The 23,158-nt window shown below is 35.9% G+C and overlaps 1 protein-coding gene across 2 annotated transcripts in view; it reads right to left on the bottom strand.

Annotated features, from left to right (window-relative positions):
- Positions 1-282: 282 nt before the first annotated feature.
- RAB11FIP2 (RAB11 family interacting protein 2) overlaps positions 283-23,158 on the bottom strand; it is a 54,266-nt gene continuing 31,390 nt past the window's right edge. Inside the window, exons 4-5 of one of the 2 annotated variants that reach the window (XM_074999067.1) lie at positions 8,955-9,000; positions 283-5,302 (exon numbers count right to left, since the gene is read on the bottom strand). In XM_074999067.1, coding sequence (XP_074855168.1) covers positions 5,075-5,302; positions 8,955-9,000 — 274 coding nt within the window. In that variant the 3' untranslated portion in view covers positions 283-5,074. The remainder of the gene's footprint in view (positions 5,303-8,954; positions 9,001-23,158) is intronic. The other variant, XM_074999068.1, reaches the window with a different exon arrangement.

Raw genomic sequence — 23,158 nt, 5'->3', positions numbered from 1 at the left:
TTCACCCCATATGTCTTCTGAGAGCCCAGTAAGCAGTGGAAGTGTTGGTTATCTGCTAGACTATATTGACCTCCCATTTTCTTGCAAATTCTCTCATTAGGCACCAGTGAGGTCCTCAGGGTGCTGGATGGGAAAGGTTCAAACTGTATGTGATTAGAATGTTGAAATCGTTCATGTTTTGCACATATCCTAGACACATATCAAAGTGCAAGACATTTGCTGTAGTGCAATGTGTTTTATTTGTGTTACACATGCAATACTGAATTAAAAGAAATTCAAATATTAAGATTACATATTTTAATCATCTAAAAAGTGTTCAACAGCTATTGCATATAATAAAAATGCTTCATGCAATATCATAAGTCTATATTGTCACAGGTGATATAGTCATGAATCCCTAACTTTAAAAATGTATACAAACCACCATTCATTGCACGAGACAAATCAACCATTTAGTTTTAAGTAATATTCAAATCTTTTACACACCTCCTATATAACTTGGATCTTCAGCATTTGTAATACAAGCCACCTGGAAGCTTCTAAGAAGAGTGAATGGATCATTTGTAATATATTTAACAGCAAATACAGTGGACTTTTCTACATACAAATAATGAATGATAAAATAAATGCTACCTCTGCCTTTCTCAACAGAAATAAATCTCCAAAATCTTCATAAACAGATTAAAGTGCCACCAATTGCATACTGAACACTTCCAGTGACTGTATCTAGATGTAGATGTTTTAAATTCCTGAAAACGGGTTGAAAATGGAAATGCTCGCAAACCTTTAGTATCAGGAACACAGCAGCACTACAACCCTTCATCATTTACCTCCAAAGAGAGCAAGTGAATCAACAGGCTTTAGCTATAACCATTTTAAAATGCACAACTGTCACCTCCATCATAACTACCATTGTATGGGCACACAAACAGCAACAAAGCAGGAATTTAGTTTAAAAACTTGGTGTAATACAACTTTCTTTTTAAAAAAGCTATCGGTATTAATAGAACTCCAGTGCAGCAGTAAAAGAATATTAAGACAGCAGCTCTGTTTCTTTTCAGATGTATCTACTTAAAAAAAGGCATCCTAACAGGGGTAAAAAATTAAACTAGTCACTAATGAGCTCAATTCTGTTTGGTCCCCATTTGCAGAGCCCTTTCAAATACAAGGCATTTTTCACAGTTGGAAAATTACAACTAGTTCATGTTTTAAGACAACAGCAATAGACAGAGGTATGTATAATCTATGGATAATGCTACACTCACTAGTAGGTGGCAAACCAAGATCAACGTAACAATCTTACTGAATGCCAAGAAGTTTGCTAATTATTTACAGCCATAAAATATGGCCTTGATATTAATTCAATAAAGTAGTTAAACACATTGTTAGTACCAGAGCAGTTTCAAAGGAACATTTTAAGGCAAAGTACAAACACTGATGAAGCTTCCCATTGATTTTTCTGAGAACATATCAATAAAAATGCATGGATTGCCACTACTTTCATCTTTAGATTTTATAGTATTAAAAGGTGTATTGTGTGGTGAGATACTACAGACTCAAAAACTGGTAAAAGATGCTTTTATCATGTTATGCTTAAGAATAAAATTAGCAGAAATTGCCTTGTGATTTAAACATAAGGAATATTCTGTATGAAGCGTTTTGATTTGAAAATTTTGTATGGTTCATAAAATACTTTTATAATGAAGATTTCCTACTGGATGGGGAGAAAGGAGAAAACCTGTAAAAATCTCCAGAAAATGTAAATAATTAAAACAGAAAAGCCGGTGAATTTAATACCATTCCAGAATTTAATCAAAAATAATTTACCTTAAATTTAAAAACACTATACAAATATTTTATAGTTGTATATTTCATTCTGCATATTTTAGGAACTGTACCTTTGTCTAAGCTATATTTGTCTTTTTCTCAGTTTTATGACAAACTATGAGAAACAAAAGGTGCTTTTATTCACTTAAAGATGAGATAAAGAACTAGATAGCACATTAAAAGCTTCACTAAAATTCTTCACTAATACACTAAAAATTATCTTTTTACTACCTTTAATCAGCTTGTCATTTCTACTGTGTAAATATGTGAAAAGATCTACTTTTACTTAATTACACATTTTGATCTTCAACATTAACATTCTAATGGAAGTGATTCAGAGGGTCGAAATACAGTAGTTTCATTTTACTAACTACAGATAGGCTTGCAGAAGTGAAAACTCATTGTCTGCTTCTTCATGTGCCACCTCTTCTGGAAGCAAAATGGTAAGGAACAGCCCAGAAGATGCTAATGGTATGTGGATGTAAATTTCCTGTGACTCCTTAGCATATGGACATGTAATTCGGAGTCCAAAAGAAGCTCTTCTGGACTCCAAAATACACATGCAGACGTTCATCCCACAGCGATCTTCCAGAACAAAACCCTTCTTCCTGAAGCCTCCTCTTCCTCAAAATTTGGAGGAGGGTTTCCTTCCAGAAGATCACTGTAGGCCATGTGTCTGCACGTGTTTTTTGGAGTCTGGAAGAGCTTCTTCCAGACTCCAAATCATGTGGCCATATACTAATGAAGCATGGGATATTTACATCTGCGCCTCATTAGCATCTTCTGCATTGCTCATTGCCATGCTGCTTCTGGAAGAGGCACCACATGAAGATGCAGTCTTTGAGGAATTTCTACTGGTTTGCTTGTGAAACTCCTATTGATGTGTGCAAGAGAATGGTGAGAGACAAAATTGTACAATCTTAGGATCACATGGTGCCAGTGATTTTTGAAATTAGTGTGGAGTTCATCTTAAAATTCAATGGCACATTTCCCCAGTATATATAGAAGCCATTAACTTTAGCTAATACTCTAAAATATTAGAGAACCTTTGTGGGAATACTGAACAATTAGCATACAAACATATAATTTCTAAATTGAAATCTGTTCCAAGTACAAAAACTAACTCAATAAATGACCTGTAACTTAATATGCTATCTTTGGCACTTTGAATATATTACAATAAACTTAATTACTGAGACTTACCTAGACAAAAGAACATTCATACTGGTTTATGAGGTACTATACTGGATGAATCCTTGGGTGATCTTAGTAGCAACTACTTAATAAATCAGATCTTAATCCTGAAACATGACCTGCTAATGCAGAACATTATAACCAGGACAAGTCCTAGTGTAGTTACTTTGGCTCCACCCAAGCACAATGGCTTATGCTAATGAATCCCACTGCAGAGTCAGGGCTTTTATGCTTCACACTTTTTATGAAACTGGCACAATCAATCCACCAATCTCCTTTTCCCTTCCCAGATACCATCCCATGTCATTCTGGAGACTGAAACAACAAAGTCATAGAAGGGAAAGAAGTTATTTACACTGTCCAATTTTCCATTTCCCTTCTAAGTACAATGCAGTGCTGTTGTAATATTGTTACACTTTCAATAACTCTCTGATACCAAAAGTTTAGCTCAGTGTCCAGAAACAGAACAATTCAAAATGGATTTGTTTATTTTTGAAGTCTTAAAATTAGGGGGGGAAAAGTCTTATTCTTCATAACAACAAGAAATATCAGAAGTTAAGTTTAGGTTAGTCTCCGCAGAAAAGCCCACCATATGACAGTGCAAGAAAAATAATCAGTTTACAAAAACAAATGGAGAAAACAACAAACAATCCTGCTGCCATGCATACAAGCTTTTCCTTCAAAAACCAAGAAGTTGAACTTAAAGCCACTGCTATCATAGTCTCTAGTGTAGGTACCTCAGAATTTCACAGTAACAGAAAATCTGCTTAAGACTTACAAGAAATTTAAAATAAAATAATTTAGTGGATATTAGTAAAATAAAGATTTTTTTTCTAATACCACTGTTTCCCATTAGAAGTTGATTACTCCATTTAGCTGACATGTGAAACAGGACACACTTCTGTACTCAATATTATATGCAAATATAAATAATTAAATGCCTATTTATTTAAATACCTCTTCTGTCAGCCTCACTAAAAACAGAATTTTAAAATGATTGCAAAGAAATACAGACTTCCTCTTTTTACTTTAAGTCTTTTTCAGAAACACTCCAGGCATGCTTAAACTCCACACCTGTTTTCCCAGCAGCCTTGGAAATCAACGGAAAGATGCACAATATGAAAAACCCAACTTGAGATTGAATTGCTTTAATTCTTCAGAATCATGTCTCTAAGTCAATCTTCCTATTTCTTCTTCCAAATGTCTTTACTGCTATACAATTTGAGTGAAATAAGTATTAGTGTTTTTATCTGCCATTTTTTCCGTCCTACTTTTGACTCTATTTGCACTGTTTACACTATTTTAATATATAAAAAGGCATGCAAATACCAAAAACTCATACTATAATTAGCTTATAACTTTCTGATTTCAAAGTTCAATGTTCATTATTTACAAAATCTACAATTTAAATGTGAAAATAATAGACTGAAATACATGCCATTTTTGAACTGACATGACACTTTTAATATTCTTAAAGTATACCATATAGGATATGGCATTTCTTATTTTGTTTCCACTGTTTCTCGCTAATATATGCTAAGACTTCACTACACTGATATATCACATCTGAACAATCCATATCCACATCCAGCTAAATGTACCATACAGACTTTAGCATGACACCTGTGATGGCATGCTGTAATACCAAAAAGAGTGATTTTGCATAACCGTGTATCAGTAAATAGTAAAAGTAGTTGTATGGTATCAACAGCAGCAGTGCTAGCAGTAAGCTACTGTGTAAAACAACTGAATGGACTTTTTCCAAGTTGTATTATTTGCATTGCCTTACAAGTAAAATACAGCTAAATGTAATTTCTGAAAAGGAATGTGAGACATTCATTTCCTAAATCTTCTATTTGTTTTTAATGTTCTTTAACAAACGTAGCAGAATACTAGTTTTGAGAGTCCCTGCTAGTATTTGGAGGACAAAATCCTGATTCCCTCAAATGGGCATTGGAGTGGAAAATAAAATAAAAAGTAAGAAATCAAAATGTGTAGTGCAATGTCCTTCCACTAACATACTCAATAAAAAGAAACATGGAGTGTTATTGCCTTAGCTTTTGGCAAATTTGCCAGCTCTTCGAGAAGGTTCATATGGCACTCTGAGAATACTAGGCGTTTCCTCCATTACTCGTACAAGAAGGTTGTCAATGTAGTCCTCAAGTTCTCGGATATGAGTGTCTTTCTTCTTAAGTTGCTCTTTATGTTTCACCAGCTCCTGCAAGACCTCTTCATATGTAAGATTACGGTACCCTGCAGTGGCATCAAAAGGATTTCCATCCTATAAATCAAAAATATTGCAACATTTTAATATGCAATGGAAGACAGTTCAATATTGCGAAACAGTTGAGAGGTTATGAAATAGAAAGTTGCTTATAATAGTGTTCTCAAGCAGGGTACACCTCACATCCAGAAATAAGTTTCTCCCTATAATAATATAATGACCCTAAAGTGGTTGAATCATCAAGGTGGGGAAAAAAACAAGAAAGCCCCTGACTGCTCAAACCTTACAACCACTACTTGAGAGTCCTCTTCCCTTTACTATAAATCTTTTAAGATGTCGTTAAAATGCTAGATAAACTCTTTGTCGCAGTCATCAGGACTCATGTGTCTCTAATTTTCCATTATTGGATTCCATCAGTGGCCCTCCAAGTCCTAGCCTCATTATCTGTTTATTGTATATTAGAACTTCTTATTTAATATTTTGGAGAAAGTTAAAAAGCTGCACAAGAGGTTGTCATAATTATACAAGTGCACTTATCTAGAAAGGAGAACTACCAGAAGTTAAAAAGGCAAGTGCTGCCTTCAGAGAATTCTAAATTAAGTAGCAAGAGAAACAGGAACATTTTCAGTAATGCTTCCTGATGATTCATTATGTGCAGAGGTATTAACAGAGATGGGTGTGTTTAACTGCAATGGATCCAGGAAACTATAACCCTGGGATGGCTTATTTTCTATTGGGGAGAGATAACATGCAATTAAGAAAAAGATTATTAGCAAGAGCAGGTTTATGACAATAATAGCACTATATAGACATATATAATAATTAGTTGTATCTAGTTTACAGACTGGGACATTTAAAAGATATAAAACATTTGACAAAGTAAATCATCTAACCTCTCAAATCCTGACCCTTAGACTGGAAAATAAGATAAAGTAATTCACACTTAGGAGACAGTTTTTGTTTAAATTTGAATCTTCTCATTAAAAATGACAAATCAGGCACAATCAAGGAAGCATGCTGAATTGTAGCTTGCTTCACTCCTTTTCATTTCAGCACAGCTAAATATTTACACTTTGGCATCCATCTCATCATTAAAATACACAGGTGGCCAAAGTTTTCAAATAGGGCTAATTAAAAATGATAGTGTATTGCAAATCAGTTGGAACACTACAAGTTAACCAAGCTCTCCCCATCAAGTGTCTACTATCAGTAAATCATACACTATTTAACATTTTAGGATTTCTGACTGATTCTGAAAGATTTAATTTCAGCTAAGCTTCAGTATTTAGTGACTAACACTTGATTTGCTATTTACAACACTAAAAATAGTTTCTCAGAGCTGATACCATCATCCACTCCAGAAAAATACCTCAGGTGGTGAAACTTACAAGTCATTTAGTAGCACACTTCCCACAATATGCATAGAACAGAACCAGTTCTTGGCAATTCATGGGTTTTGCATGTTTTCTTCCACTCTGAGGAAGGAAATGGTTCTGTTTACAGTACTAACGTTTTCTCTGATATGTATAAAGTATTACAAAAGTGTCTGTGTCTAAAAATAAGAGTCTTGGTCAATTTTCTTATTTGTACAACATCTAAATCTAGCACGCAATGAGGTTCTTAACTCTTCAGTATTCTTTCCTGGAATGTTTGATGTAACATGTATGTTTTAAGGTGTTTTCTTACGCTCTTTTTAACAGGAGCACTGAGAAGATATACAAGAAAATTCCAGCTAAAGAAAAATAAAGATTCAACTACCTATCAGCATCCTTTTAATACTTAAGGAAAGCAAAATGCAAATAGCATGGGGAAAACTCACATTTTGGTTTTAATTTTGCATTGGAATATTTTGCCAACATAGCATGTTAATGGATTAAGGAATAATCTAATTATTACTGTCTAAAAACTATTGCTACTCAAGTTTTACTATGAAATATTTATCTTACAAAATCTATAGTTTTATCAAAAAAGATTTTAAATTGTAAAATATTTACAGAAGGATTGTCCTGGTAACCAAAAACTACTAGAACACAAACTGATATCCAGAGCAACTGAAGGAGAGCTACGAAGATAAGATAAAGGCTTGGCATTCGCTAATCATCTCCCTATTGTTCTAATGAGAAATTTTGCTCTGGGAATATCATCTCAGCTGCTTTCACATCTTTTGTCCACATGCTTCATCTCCCTTTCAGTTCTTAATTAGGCCTTAAAGAGCTCACACTGCCCTTTCAACTGGCTACTGCTCCTGTTTAAACACTGCTTTCAGAGACAGGTGTTGGCACCAGAGTAGAAGACATACAAACTTAATTGCTAAACACTGCATCCATGGGAAGAAAAAAGCATAACTAACCGAAGGGCTCTTACTGCAAAAGCCAATATAAATTACTTCAAATAACTTAAAAACAATCATGAACATTAACATTTTTCAAATTGTTTCATTCAAAAACTAAGGGTTATAAAGATAGTGCAAAATGTAATTAAGAGTAGAAGACACTAAATACACAACCCCTCAGAATCTTGCATTTGACATTTAAGATAGTTGGTATTCCAAGAAACATCGCATCATCAAGGATTTATTTTATCACCTTTAAATCCTTTAAATAAAATAATGCAAATTTTATTTTTAAAAGAATTCTAACGATGATTTTACAAACAATAAATTACATGATTTGGGGTACTACATTTACAAGTGCATAGAAACTGTAATTAAGCTTACTTTACAGACAATAACTACTAAGTTAAATCAATTTTTTGATGTTGCTTTTTGTCAGAGATTAAGTAAGTGTCTGGTAGAATTCAGTTTACTATCTGATCAAAGGCAGCCTTCATACGTTCTGACATCTCCCACAAGTTTCATACATTATGAAAACTTGGGCATTTATTATGAAACATCAAACGTTATTGCAAGTCATTTACATAATATAGTAAAACACAAACAGTGTAAGTCCTATTTGCCTATGCAACTTATTTTAAGATGGAAAACAAACCTATTTTAAAAGATCTGATCTACTCATAAAACAAATTCTAGCAAGATTATATTTTCTTTTATACAAATAAATTGCACAGTAAATGTGTGCATTTTTCCTTTAGTTTTTAGTATCGACTATATTCTTGCGATTTCTAGTGCCAAACAAGTATGCCAAAGAAAGACAAATTCTTTTTATTACAAAGCCTTATTGGCGTTCTTCATTAGGTTGTTTGTTATTTGTGTTTGTAATCATATCATATTTACTCATTTTCCTAGACCACTAGATGACTTTCATTTTGATTAGCCTATTAAAAACTGTCTTCCATAAAGAAATCACAGAATTTACAGAGGGGAGAGACCTGGATCCAGTCCATCCCTGCCACTGCAGGATTGTTTACAACGCAATTCATTTTAGTTCTTTGTCCAAGATTATTTAAAAATGTCTGAAGCAAGCAGTCTCTCTCTGCTTCCCTTGGGAAGGCTCACTGCATACTATAACTTGAGCTGTTATTCCAAATACTCTGCAAACTGGTCTTTAAGTCTCTTTTTAGCTTCTTTGAACTAACCCAGTCTCTGACCAAGAAACAGAGACTTTTGTTAAGAATTTTTGGATTAAAACAAGCAGGAAAGTTTTTTAAATTTTCATATTAGAAATTAATTAAAACCATATTTGGTTTTTTATTCTGTGCCATGCACCAAGTCAATGGAGAACTGTTAGTTCTCCATTACACTCTCACTCACCCTTAGTTTCCGGTGGTCTTCAATGCTTGCAGGATTCATATTAAAACTAGGAGAACAAACACAAAAAACAATCTATCACAGATATGTACTCATCAACAAAAATAAAATGTAAAAGATAATTTTGTATTTAGTATCAATATTACTTTTATGTGAAGTGTAGAAATATTACATAATTTCTTGACTTCAACAATGTTTAAGAGAGAGACAAAGTCAAAAGATAATTTTCATAAAGCCATAAGTAAGCAGCATTTCTAGAACCTGTATAAATACTAGTGTTAAAATCATGATATTATACCAGCCAGAAAACACAGAAATTAAAGGTTTGAGGTGGTTCTTGCACATAGTAACTCAACTGCTGTGTTGTAGTACGCAAAATGTATTTTTGGAAGTTTAACTTTAGGTTAAATTAAAACACACATATTTTTGTAATCATGTTTTCTACTCTAAACATGTAAGGAATTGCTATCACTTTTCAGTGAAAACCAGACAAAAGGCTTTTGAAATATTTTTGTTTTACTTTGTCTTTTGGTAGCCTTACAGATTCAGGTTCTCTACGGAGAGAGAGCAGGTACACTACAGATAGTAAGAGTCATGGTTTGCACATGCTTCACTGTCATTATGCCTCAACTTTGACCTGGGAAAGATCATCTCTGGGGTGAGATGCTAATACAGTTTCAGTGACCACCTGGTCATATACCTCTGGACTTAAATTGTCAAAGGTCCCAACTACTGCCAATTTTTTTTTCTGGTGTCTTTTTATTGGAGATGTACCCTTCAGAAACTCAATTGAAATCACTACTTCATTTCACAGGTCAAAAAGCCACCTCACATTAACAATGCTTACTCTCTACCAGATCTAACCTAGGCCATTTTTTTTAATCCTTCCAGTTCTTTGCTACTTGTTCAGCTTTTCTTCCTCTCTATATATTACTTGATGCTAGCTTTAGTCTGATCCCAATTCTCCTCACTTGTCTTGCTCAATTTTCCAAAATCCCTATTAGATAAACTCCTCACAGATCTTCTTGCTTTCACTTAGTATGTACTCCAAACTTCCCTATTCCCTGCAGTGGTCACAGACAGGTATTTCTGATGACACAACACTGTACATGAAGGTGGAATGCTTTGGTTATAATCTATTAGTCAAAATTAAATAGGCATTTAATATTGGACAGTAACTACATCATGTATCTGTTTGTATATGTAACAAATTAAGGAAAAGATACAACTGTAAATAGCAACATTTTAAAATAAACATATTAAGACCGACCAACCACTCAAACCTATTATTATTCACATACAAAAAGATAGCTATTTTAAAATTCTCCCAAATTAACTGAGATAACAGATTGCTGATATACATAATACTAAAGTTGTCATTGTCAAAGTGGCAGGCATGTATGTATGTATCTATATACTTTTCTGAATATACTTTAAGTTTCAAAACCAATGCTTGTGAGCCCTTTTATACCTGTTACAGATCACTGAAATAACATTTACTCTCTGGAAAATGGGTACAGTTTTTGCAATACAATAAATTATATTTTATTTGAAAGCATTATTTTTAGTCTTGTATTATATATCACAAAATTTACTATTTGGTATGACTGGGGCTATTCCTACATGACCAAGTAACATCGAAATAGCAGTTATTTTGAAATAACTTTGGCAGCATCTAAATGATGCATATATTATTTCAAAATATTCCAAATAATGGATGCATTATTTCGATTGCAGTAAATCTCATTCTCTGAAGAATAATGTCTATTTTGAAATAGGCCATGTGGGGCCCACTAGCCCTATTTCAGAATAGTGCTATGGACCCAGAAATGTTACATTGAAATAGCTGGGTGCTATTCAGAATGCATTTTGCATGTGGTAGTGTTATTGCAAAATGGGGCTGTCAAGTAGACATAGCCTGGGGGACGGGGAGAGAGAGAGAGAGAGAGAGAAATCCATGTATGAACTGAAAGTGCTGAGGCTGAAGCTTGCTGGCAGAGTTTTTGCAAAAGGGCCCTCTTGAAACTTGTCTGCCTGTAACATGTATCAAACCATTCTGATCAGTCCAAACTTTCTTGGTTTATAAGTAACGAATTCACCTTTAAGCATTAAAGGGAAAAGAAAAAAAAATCTCAGTAACGTTGTACTCATGAATATATTAAACAAGCTGGTACATGAAAGAAGAAAAATATAATTTGGTAATAAAACATTTCAGTTTCAGGCTACTGAAAGATTATTACAGGAATCTGAAAAAACAATTCTGAAGTTATGAAAACACCATGCAGTATTGTTAGTTTTAATATAAAAATTAACCTAACATAAGCAATGGATATTTTGTAGCTGTCCATTCTTTCCTTTGCTAAACCTAAAAATCTTTGATAATATGTGTAGTTGATGTGGAAGAGTGGAATGGATTTATTTTATACATAGACTTGGAAGGATTAGACTGTTGTCAGTAAATGTTTGTAAACATCAATTTCACCATATGCAGTGTGGAAAAAATATTTCCATCTACAACAACATAAAGTTACTCAGAGGCAAAATACAAATAACATGCTCCTAGAAAAAAGATTTTGATTTAAGATTTACTTTGTATATTTTCACATACAATATTGAGCCTTTGTTTTAATGGTTATAAAGCTTTAACTTTTTGAAACTCAACAGTATTGTCTATTGCTCTCCCATCATATTTTCTGGCTATGGTGAAAATCTGAATTGATAAAAAAATGAAAATGTGTTTAAACATAAATGATACAATACATCCAAAGTATATTTAAAAACCCATTTAATTCTCCCAAGCTTAGCTACATAGCAAGTACTCTGCAATTATACAGCAATTAAAGGCCAAATCAGCTCTAGGAAACTTGGACATACTGAAGCCCAGTGAGACAACTGCAATAATGAGAATATCATATGAAGACTGGATTACACCAACATTCACAATTGTAAGGGAAAAAGTATCCGAAGAATCAAGTTCTGGTTAATTTCTATTATACCTGTTTGTAACAGTGATCTAAGGCATTCTGCCCCATTCACTAGAGAACAGTTTTGAATGAAGGGCCTCTTTCATCAGGTATTGTCTACAAATCTAAAGGCAGGAACCCTCCCACATGGTCCGCCTTTTAGTCACACACTGACGTGTTAAACACATGATGAACTTACTCATTCATGGCCACCTTTTGTGATCTGTTCTGGGGACAAAAAAAAAAAAAAGTGAACTGAACTGGATCGAATTAGCTTGGCGAAAACCAAGAATGTCTTTATTTAAGGAAGTGTGGAGTTTATTCAGGATACCTTTCTTTTGGGACTGTTTCCTCATGTCAGACAAGATATAGACTACTACAGTGACTGCTCAACTGAGTTTCTGAATGGTTAAGGAAGCAGGATCTTTTATAGCACAGAACCACTTAAGTATTCTTGTGAAATAAATTCTGAGATACTCTTGCATACTACAAGGTAAAGAAGAATAGGTAAGAGTCAGTGTACATGAAAGCTGTATTTTGAAATTAGAAATGTAAGCTATGGGGAGTACTAGTTTTTTAAAAACTGAAGAATGTATACACTTACTATGACACTGCAGGCATCTAACTGCATCTACAAAATTAGGAAGTGCGTGGTATGTAGTATGCTGCAATCTTACACAAATATGGCAGCAAAATTACAAATTAAACATACACAATTCAAGTTGTAAGAATTAAGTAGGAAATATTTTCCCTCTCAGCACAACAGGAAGAAGCAGGTGCTCTGAAACCTTGTAATTTTTTTTTTAAATGAAGAGCTCTAACTAAATAACTTGGGAGCTCCATGGTCTCATTGAGCCTAGTATGTTTTCCTGCCAGCTCTTCCAGCCTGAGGTGAACCTGAGCAGTTCCAGACTCTCTCAGACGTACTCATAACTCACTTACTGAGAACCCTGCAATAGCTTTAAAGAACATACTGTTAAAATTGCAAATATATATTTTCTGAATGTGTGTTATGTATTTGAGGTTAGTGGGCTCTGTTTCATAAATACCATACCCTTAACTTGTTTGATTAACTCACCCTTAACTTACGTAAAAAACAAACAAAATAACATACTCGTTCACACAATAAATTGAATATACACTATTAAATTTACACTATATTGAATATAAGTCTTTCTGTCTCTCAAAAAATGTATAATTTCATAAGGCCATTCTGATTTTAACTGCAATCACTGATGTAAGAAATGTAACATATTTCCATACAATCTATACATCTGACTAATAAAAGAACAAAAATATATCAGTTTTGTTGCTCTTGTAATAGTAACAGTACACAACATAGTTAAAATAGTTAAGATCCTAGGATTATTTTTTTTCCAGGGTTTGATAAATTGGCAGTAATGTTTCTCTGTGGAAACATGACAAAAATATGTTCACAGCTTGGGAGCATATTTTCTGCTTGTTTTTAAAGTGTGGTTCCACTGCAAAAAGTGACTGTACAAATTGGCATTGTGGTATTTTATATTTGTTACTTCTCAATTACTTCAAAAACTAAATTTGTTCAGTTTACAAGGAAAAAAGATGTTTCTTTTCTAATTAAGCAACTCAGCCAACTCACCCTGGGAACCAAAAGTCAAATTATTTCTTTTTGGCTCACACATCCCTACCATCAAAACTGTGTTGTGTGTATGCGTGGTTACTATTTCACAAAATGCATTTTGTATGTATTGGCTATTAGAGAGGAATTCTGATGCTTGCACGTGAAGTAAATACAGATTTTAATAGGAATTTGCAGCTCCATGAACATTCCAGAAATCAATGTACATTAGACCCCCGACTTACGTTGAGGTTGTGTTCCTGTGCAACCCTGCAGAATAAGTCAAATTCTGCATTACTTGGGGGAGCCAGGAAACTGATCAGCAAAGTTGCACTGGTCAGTTTCCTGGCTCTCCTGAGTGGCAGGCAGCCTGGAACCAGGCGCCAGCTCCCCACCACTCAGAGTTGCATTAACCCAAGATTTGCACAACATGAGTATGTGTATTTCGGGGTTCTACTGTACTACATATTGCTTGGTCACCCTACACATGGTCCTAAGGTAAATTATCTATTAAGTTTAGAAGGAATGGTATGTAAAGTGTGGTTTAAAATTCCCATTATAATCCAAAACGACCAAGTAAGGTACAGTAAACCCTTGAGTTACGTGGGGGTTGTGTTCCTGCAACCCCCATGTAACTCAAATTTTCGTGCAAATTGAGGGGAGACAGGAACCAGGCTGTAGCCTGGTTCCCAGCTGCCCTGGGCTTGCAGGAGCTGGGAAACTGATAATGGTGGGTCAGCTTCTTCAGTCCTGCAAGCAGTGCTGGAAGCCTAGCTGCTTCCTAGGTGCAGGACTCCGGGTCTCCCCGACCCCCAACTGGGGACCTGTGGCTGGCTCTGCTTGCCAGGTGCTGCCCAGCCAGTTTCCAGCTGTGGGGTTGCAGGGTCTCCCCCTGCACCCCCTCTCGTGTAAATGCAAGATATGTGCATTTCAAATGTATGTATCTTGGGGGATGACTGCACTAAAATAAGCGTTAATAAGATGACACTGGGTCCAAAAATGACAAAGGAAAAAAAAAGAATTGGTAGATCAATAACTTCTGCTACTAAACACAGCTTATGTATTCCTTCTACCCTTTTTAGAACCTTGACCCATGTTACTCCTTTAACTCACATCATGTGCAATAAAATAACTTCCACTATTTTCTTTCAAATCTCCCCTGTGCAATACACAACTCCTTTTAGGTGTTTTCACTGATAATCTGCCACAAAAATTGTATCTCCATCCTAAGACTTAGTTACACCAGAAAAAAATTGTTAAATGTAGACCATGTCAGTAAGGGATGATTTTTTTTTAAAACAAGTTTAGTTTTGCCAGTAAAAAGTCTAGTGCAGACACGGTTATACTGCAATTAGGTGCTTTACCAGCAACGCTTATTGAGCTTCATTAACTAGAACAAGTTATACCAACATACACATTTTTATAATGGCATAGGCACTAGAGTTTATTGGGTATTTTTGTTTCTCCTTTAAGCATATCAGCACAGTTAAAGTGGAAAAGACTATTAACAAGCATTTGTGCATCAGAATTGTGTTGGTTGACTGCAAAGGAGTATTCCAATTAATTTTAACAGTATTTTTATGACAGCACAGTTAAGCTGTGTCTACATTGCACTTCCATTGATAAAAATTTTGTGGCTCAGGGTGTGAAAAAAGACACATCTTGACTGACAAAAGTCTCACTGATGAAAATCTCCAGTTTGGACAGTGCTTTGCTGGCAGGAGATGCTCTCCTGCTGATAAAGTGATTGACCCTCACTGGAGGATGATTTTGTTGGTAGACAAATGACAGAGAGGATATGCTGAGTAACTTGCAGTGATGCAGCTGTTCTGCTGTAAAATGTGCAGTATAATTATAGCCTTAGATGCATTTGTAAGTGTTCTCATGATGAGAATCTTAGAATGTAAGAACTTTGAAACAGGGACCACATTTTTCTTTATGAATATAAAATGCAAAGCATTCTGATGACACTCAAATAAGAAAAAATGATGCAGTGTCTTTTCTTAGGGGAGAGTGATTCCAACTACTAAAATGAAAAAAGCAACAAAATGTGATGTTTGAAATGATGGTTGTCATTCCCAAAGTTGTGCATACTTCTGAAATAGGAGTTTCAGAAGAGCCCTGAATGCCACATGTACAGTACTTAAGCCTAATGGAGGGAATCAGACACTTAAACCACAGAATCCTAAGGTTCTACCTTCTTGTTCCTATTTTTCTATAACTTTAGAGGAATCAAGGCATTTCACACCACTTCTATGAATACAGATTACCAGAACCATCCCCACAAACCACACGCACTGCCTATAGCATGTTCTCTTCCCAATTTTCCAAGGATAGCCATATCTTCAAACTCTATATCCCAGTTCCACACTGGCTTCCATTAACATTCCAAGCGTGGTGTCTCAGTGCAAATATTTATCAGTTCCTATCTCTGGAAGAGGGGACATGATTTTGCAGTGGGGAAGTACAGTACTGTAAATCATGCCAGCAGGAGATGTCAGTGAGTTTAGTATAGATGCAAAATCATCATCACCATCATCATCATCAACAACTGTGGGCTCAGTGCCCCTTAGTGTCTGATGCCTTTCTCACTATTCCCTTCCATCTTTTCCTATCCAGTTCAGAGTGGCTTAGTTTCTGAAGACTAGCTCTGCACCAATCTACTACATCATCTATCCATTCTCTGTGGGGTCTGCCTCTCCTATTCGAACCATCCATTATACCGAATACTAGGGTCTTGATTTTTCATTTGTCGTCCATTCTGCAAATATGTCCAAATAGTTGTAGCTTCCGTTTTATAACCTTCTGCAGCAGGTTCTCTTTCGGCTGTATTTTTCTACATAATTCCTCATTGGTGATCTTCTGCATCCATCCTATTCTCAGAATCTTTCCATAACAACTCCTTTCAAACGCCAATATTCTTCTTTTCAAATCTTTTGTTATCACCCATGTCTCACATCCATACAACATGCTGCTGAATACACATTTTCAAGATGGCCAGCTTCGTTCTTAAGCTAATTGCTTTGCTTTTCCAGATCTTATCCATCTCCTTCAAACTCACTCTTGCTTTTGCTATTCTGGTCGCTATTTCCTTCTTACAGTCTAGATCATACGTTATATTGCTCCCCAGATATGTGAACTTCTCTACATTCTCTAGTTCAGTCCCATCCACACTGATCTTTCTTCCTATTTCCTTATCTCCAAATACCATTGTTTTTGTTTTATCGATGTTCATAATCAGTCCGTACCGCTTCCCTTCTTTGTTTAACACCTGCACCATTTTCGCTAGCTTCTCATCTTCCTCAATGATAACTATATCATCCGTGAACCTCAAGTTGTTAATTCTTTTCCCGTGAACAGATATCCCTTCTACCTCTTCCTTGATCTTGCTCATCACTTTCTCCAGATGTGCGATGAAGATACTTGGCGATATTGGATCTCCTTGTCTCACATCTCTACTTATTTTAAACCAACTTCCCAACTCCCCACATGTTCTCACCGCTGCCTCTGCATTATCACTGACATCTTTCAACAACCGTATTAGTCTGCTATCCACTCCATATGACTCCAACACCGCCCAAGTCACTTTCTGATCTATACTGTCAAATGCCTTTTGAAAATCGACGAAGCAAGCATATATGTTTTTGTTCTTTCGTCGAGCTGTCTCCACTATCAGTCTTAGTGCCAATATCTGTTGTATGGTACTTCTAGCTTTTCTGAACCCTACTTGCTCATCTGATATATGTTCTTCTATGTGCAATCTTCATCTCTCACTCAGTCTCATCATCAGCACCTTACCTAGATGACTCATTAGGGCAATCGTTCTGTAGTTCTTGCACTCCAATGTACTTCCTTTCTTGGGTATTGTCACTAGCACAGATCTTGTCCATTCCTTAGGTGCCTTCCCTTCTTTCCATGATGTATTATATAGTCAGTGTATTTCCTGAATCATGCTTTCTCTGCCATATTTGATAATCTCTCCCATGATCTTATTTCCAGGGCTCTTGTTGTTCTTCGTTTCACTGCTTTTTCTACTTCCTCCTTTGAAAATATCCATCTCGCTCTCAATGCTCGGGGGGAGATATCTCTTTCAATTCTTCAATCTGTCTCTCTGAGACACTCTCAGGTCCAACTGTGCTTTGTATAGATCAGCAGCAGTGAAATAGTACAGGAAGAGATATATTCCAGTTAAATGCCAGAAATCCAAGCTCACTCCTGAACACAGAAAATTCTACCTAGCATAATCATTAGCCAATTCCCCCATGACACTCACTTGGGAATTAACTAGCTTCCTAAGGGTTATTTTATTTATATCTGTTATTTTATCAGGTTAAATCAGACTCCTTATTTTATTGCATCTATTTTTTAGAGTCTAAAATTTATTAAATAGTAAAAACTGTTTGAATTTCCTGGCTTTTATTACTTTAGACTTCAACTTATTTGAAGTAACAGCTGAAATACCCCTTAACTCTCACCACAGTGAAAAAAGCAAACAGAAAAAAAATGTTATAAGCTAAGACAGTCTGTCTTACCAAAGCTATCATTTTATGGATTGCCTTGGTTTGCATCACAGCCATAAGAATATATTATTTTATACTTAATTTATCACGTGTATGATTCTTCCACCAGTTAGGCCGTGTCTACACTAGCCTCTTTCTTCGAAGGGGTCATGGAAATGACATGGACGAGGGAATATTAATGAATATTAATTTCAAAGTTGGGAGCATATTTTGAAACACCCACATCTAGACCACCTGTCAGCACTTCGAAGTTAGCAGCTTCAAAATTCGCACAACCACCATTATGCTAATGAGGCGCTGCATATGTACGGCAGCACCTCATTGATATTCCCCAGTATGTGTCACTTCCATGCCCCCTTAGAAGAATGGGGCTAGAATAAACACTATCTTAAATTAATTATTTAATCACTTAGATATAAAGTACTTAACTTTCCCTCTAGTCAAGCCACCTGTAAAGAATTAGGTAGTTTGGTGGCTGTATATTACTTGAATAGCTCTTTTTAAATTGCTCTGATCCGTTTTATGATTGAAACTTTTGTTTTCTGAAGATGTGATGGTAAACAAAACAACAGACCTATTGGCTATTTAAATACTTGCTTTCTAAATAGCCAGAGATTAAAACAATGTTTTAGAAAACTGTTGTACAACAATTTCTTAAACTTTCTGAGCTGTCTACTTTCACATTGTAATGAATATGCAAACATATTATATGTAAATCATATTTTCCTTAAGAAGTAAAAGCTTTTTAGATACTTACCTTTGTCTATTCAGATTAGTTATACAATCACTACTGTGTCTAATTTCAGTATAAAATATGTATTTCTTGGTTAATGTTATATCAGAGGTCAGTGTGTGTTGCGTATGTTACACAATCCCCATTTTACATGTAATTTGCAAGATACACAATTCATTTTTCTATTTTACTTAACTTGTGTATTAACTTAACTTGTGTATTAATTTAACTTTACTTAACCTGTGTATTTTTAAATTGAAGCAGAAATCACTCCTATCCAAAATCTTCGGACAGTGAAATGTTTCATTATGCAGAAGTAATACACTGTTCAGGTTTCTTTTCCTTTTTCTTTTTTTTTTTCAAAGAAAGTTTTATGACCTTGAGATTTTAAGATTTATTTTCATACAAAGACATAAATATAATCCTACTACTAACAAGCTCTAAGAAAAAAATATTGATGAATGCAGATGATATAGTTAATGAAATTCAGACACTAAGTTTCCTTCAAGTAGTACCTGTCACAGCAGGCTGGTAATGCAGACACCACTTCCTAAGGGGAATGACCATCCTATATGATAGCTATGGAAGGATGGATTGGATATATTATTGCTATCTACTTCCCACTGAGATTCTGGTGAACAATGATTTGAAATTCATGCTATATAAATTGTCCTGCCACAAAGCAAGCATCCTGGGTTTTCTGGAGTTTATGTAACCCACAATGCTGCACAAATAATGCCAGGAATTTTTGCTGTTGTCATCCTTCTATTTTGTTAATATTTTTACAAATTTTCATAGTAAGGAGGTAAGAAAATAGTTAAAAATAAATCTTGGATGAAACACACTTTTGGTTGCATCTCTTCCTCTATCTACATGTCATTTATGTTGACCCTGATTCTCCAATCAGCTATGCACATGCAGACTCTCAAGGAGCTTCATTTAAGTCAGCATGAGACTCTCTGCAGATGCAAGGAACCTTGCACAATGAGCTCACTGCCGAAATGGGGCCTTTGACGGCAAACCCTTCAAGGCAATCGCCTTCAACTCCTTTTCTCATGTTTGAAAAGCACTTACTATTTAACTAAGTTAGTTCTATTACAAAAATGTTAATAATGAAACTTTGTATTTACATAGAAATTTTCATGAAGAGATTGCAAAGAACTTTGCATAAATTAGACCACACATTACTCAACAAGAGGTTAGACTGGTTAAAGATTGGTGAACTGTGGAAAAGTGGTTGTGACTTATCCTAAGTAACATAACAAATATTCTCCACAGATCAGATAACAGAACCTAGATCCTTTGGTGCTCTAACAAATAAACCGTAATTGTTCTCAGATATTTGACTTAATATAGTCCACTGTATTAAGCAACTGCCAGCTGTAAAACTGAGTGTCTATCACAATAAACAGCTTGCCTATTCATGTACAAAAAAGAAGAGTGAACACTGAATAGAGACAGAGAGAAAAAAATCTGGCCAAGACGGAAATGAAACATAGATCAAAAATTAACAGAGAGGGAAACGTGCTAGTCTATACACTATCAAAACAAAAAGCAGTCAAGTAGCACTTTAAGGACTAGCAAAATAGTTTATTAGGTGAGCTTTCGTGGGACAGACCCACTTCTTCAGACCATAGCCATACCAAAACAGACTCAATATTTAAGGCACAGAGAACCAAAAACAGTAAGCAAGGAGGACAAATCAGAAAAAAATTATCAAGGTGAGCAAATCAGAGAGTGGAGGGGTGGTGGGGGGTGAAGGTCAAGAATTAGATAAACCCAAGTATGCAGATGAGCCCCTATAGTGACTGAGAAAATTCCCATCCCGGTTTAAACCACGTGTTAATGCGCTGAATTTGAATGTAAAAGCCAGCTTGGCTGTTTCTCTTTGAAGAACGGTGCCCAAGTTTTTTTTTCAGTAACACGCATACCTTTAGGTCATTAATAGAATGCCCCATTCCATTAAAATGTTGACTAACTGGTTTGTGGATCTGGAGTGTTTTGATGTCTGTTTTCTGCCCATTAACCCTTTGTCTAAGGCAGTTAGAAGTCTGTCCAATATACAAAGCATCTGGAGACAGTGCTGTACTGGAAATAGAGAATCAGTTTCACAGTGGGTTGAAGGCAAATTCTAGACACATACTGGGGCTTCCTGAAATTGCTGAAAGAAACAGGAGTGAAAGATCATGCACAGGAGACCTGCTGGAATAATGTCTTAGACCTGGTCTGCACTAAAAAGTTAGGTCAATCTAGTTAGGTCACATCGCTGAGTGATATGATTACATAGACCTAACTTTTGGCATAGACAATAGAAAAATCCCTCTTGCATGGGCATAAATAGCATCTATTCCATGGGTTGGCAAGATATGGCATGCAAGCCACCAGATTCAGCCCATGGACTGCCCCACTGGGACCCTCAGACACACAGCAGGAGACTACCCCATACTGTTTTAAGTAGCTTCCTGCTCCGTGCAGCTCTCTGCTCTGGACCCTAGAAGAAGCAGGAGGCTTTCTGCACTGCCCCTGCCCCCCAGCAAAAATTTCTCCACTCCCATTGGCTGGTTTCAAGTCAATAGGAACTCAGAAATTTGCCTGGGGGTGGGTGGGAGCAGTGCATGAAGCCTCTCCTCTTAGCATCTGGAACAGAGAGCCACATAGAGCAGGCTTGACTGATCTGAGGCTGCAGAAAGCAGACAGCCACCTAGCTAAGTGCTTCCCGGCCACAGACCACCCCAGCCCCTTCCTCCCTCATCCAGCTCCCTGCCCTAGGTCACCACCCAAAACCTCCACTCCCTCCCTGCCCCAAGTCACAACTTCCTTCCAGACCCTGCACCCCCTCCTACACCCTTCCTTCAGGCCAGAATCCTCTCCTGCCCCCATAACCCCTCCCTGACCCTGCCTCCCAAGACCCTGCCACAGGTCACAACCCCCTCCTTCACCTAAACTACTACTCAGACCCCCGCATCCTCTCCTGCACACCAATCCCCTAAATCTGAACTCCCTTCTGCACTCAACCTCTGTCCCAGACCCTGCACCATTTCCATAGAAAAGCCCTTGAGCACTTACCAAAATCTTGTAGTGACCCCTCATCAAAAATTATTACCACCTTTTATCTATATTGCAGAACTACTGTGATGCAGCTGTGCCACTGAAGTGTTTCAAGGACAGACAAGCCCTAAGAAGAAGTTTCAAATATAAGTATGTTGAAATAAGTGAACTTGCACTTTGAATACAACAGCTAAATGTGAGCACCACTATCTTCAAATTATTATAAATCATGCCAGTATGATAACTTGAGTAACTGCACAGGGATTAAAAGACTATCTGAACCTCAAATATAAAGCCACAGTGCTTTTTCATTATATCCAAAATGAATTTTATTACAGTTTCTATAAGCAATATTGGCTTATGACAATAACATTAAATAAAAAGGGAATATTGCTAAACATTGAAATATTTTTCTTTTTTATTAGGCATTTTTAAATCAAGCTAAGGAATCGAGTATTGAACAAATGATGCTGTAGCTAAACGGTTAATGATGTTTCATCCTCAGGGGATGTCTTATAGATCATTCAGGTCACACTAGTTTAGGCTGTGTAAGCACTTGGACTATAAGGGATTCAGGGATCTATAACTCCACTGGAAAAATTCACTCCAAATTGAAATTAGGTTTTTAAAAGTCTCAAGTTCAATTAACTATTTCTGAAGACTTAATAACTAGCTTTCTAAAGGGAGGTTTACCAGTTTTAGATTCTTTGTGTGTTGGTTTAAATTAAGAACTACACTTGAATAAATGAAATTTGAGAAAAATCTAAAGCAATTATAATTTTTAAAAGTCAATGTATTCTGCTTTGAATGTAATCTACTATATATATGCACAAGAACCGAATTTCAAAAGATTTCACATGCCTTAATATGCATTTATAAGGCTATAAAAGCTTGTAAAAAGCTTGTAATTATTTAATAACATGAACTTTGTGCACCAATAGTATGTATAAAATAGGTACTCTAATCAAATTATTTAATTCGTTTACTCAAGTCAGGACCAATTCAAACTGTTAATAGAATAGCCCCCAGGAGTCAGTCACTGTTCCAATCCAGCCTAAGTAACAACCCAGTCACTGAAGAGTTGCTTTGGGGTGGCATCAAACCTGTTCGGAGTTCCTTCATGTTCAGATCTCAAAACCGCGATCACAGCTGGCAGGTTTAGCTCAAATGTCAAGACAGTGATATGATGGAGATTTAACTACTCTCTCACCACAAGGGATGTCTTTCTAGATCAGAGATTAAGCACACTGGCAGGTTGGAAATCTTGTCCTGGTTCTATGAGCATTGTATTTGTCCTGTACTTCAGAAAAAGGTCAGACTGGCCCCTTCCACACTAAATTCACAGT

Source organism: Carettochelys insculpta, chromosome 7, assembly GCF_033958435.1.
Source record: "Carettochelys insculpta isolate YL-2023 chromosome 7, ASM3395843v1, whole genome shotgun sequence".
Classification (NCBI taxonomy): Eukaryota; Metazoa; Chordata; order Testudines; family Carettochelyidae; genus Carettochelys; species Carettochelys insculpta.
Note: the sequence above shows the minus strand (reverse complement) of the source record. Positions and strands in the feature narration are given on the sequence as shown.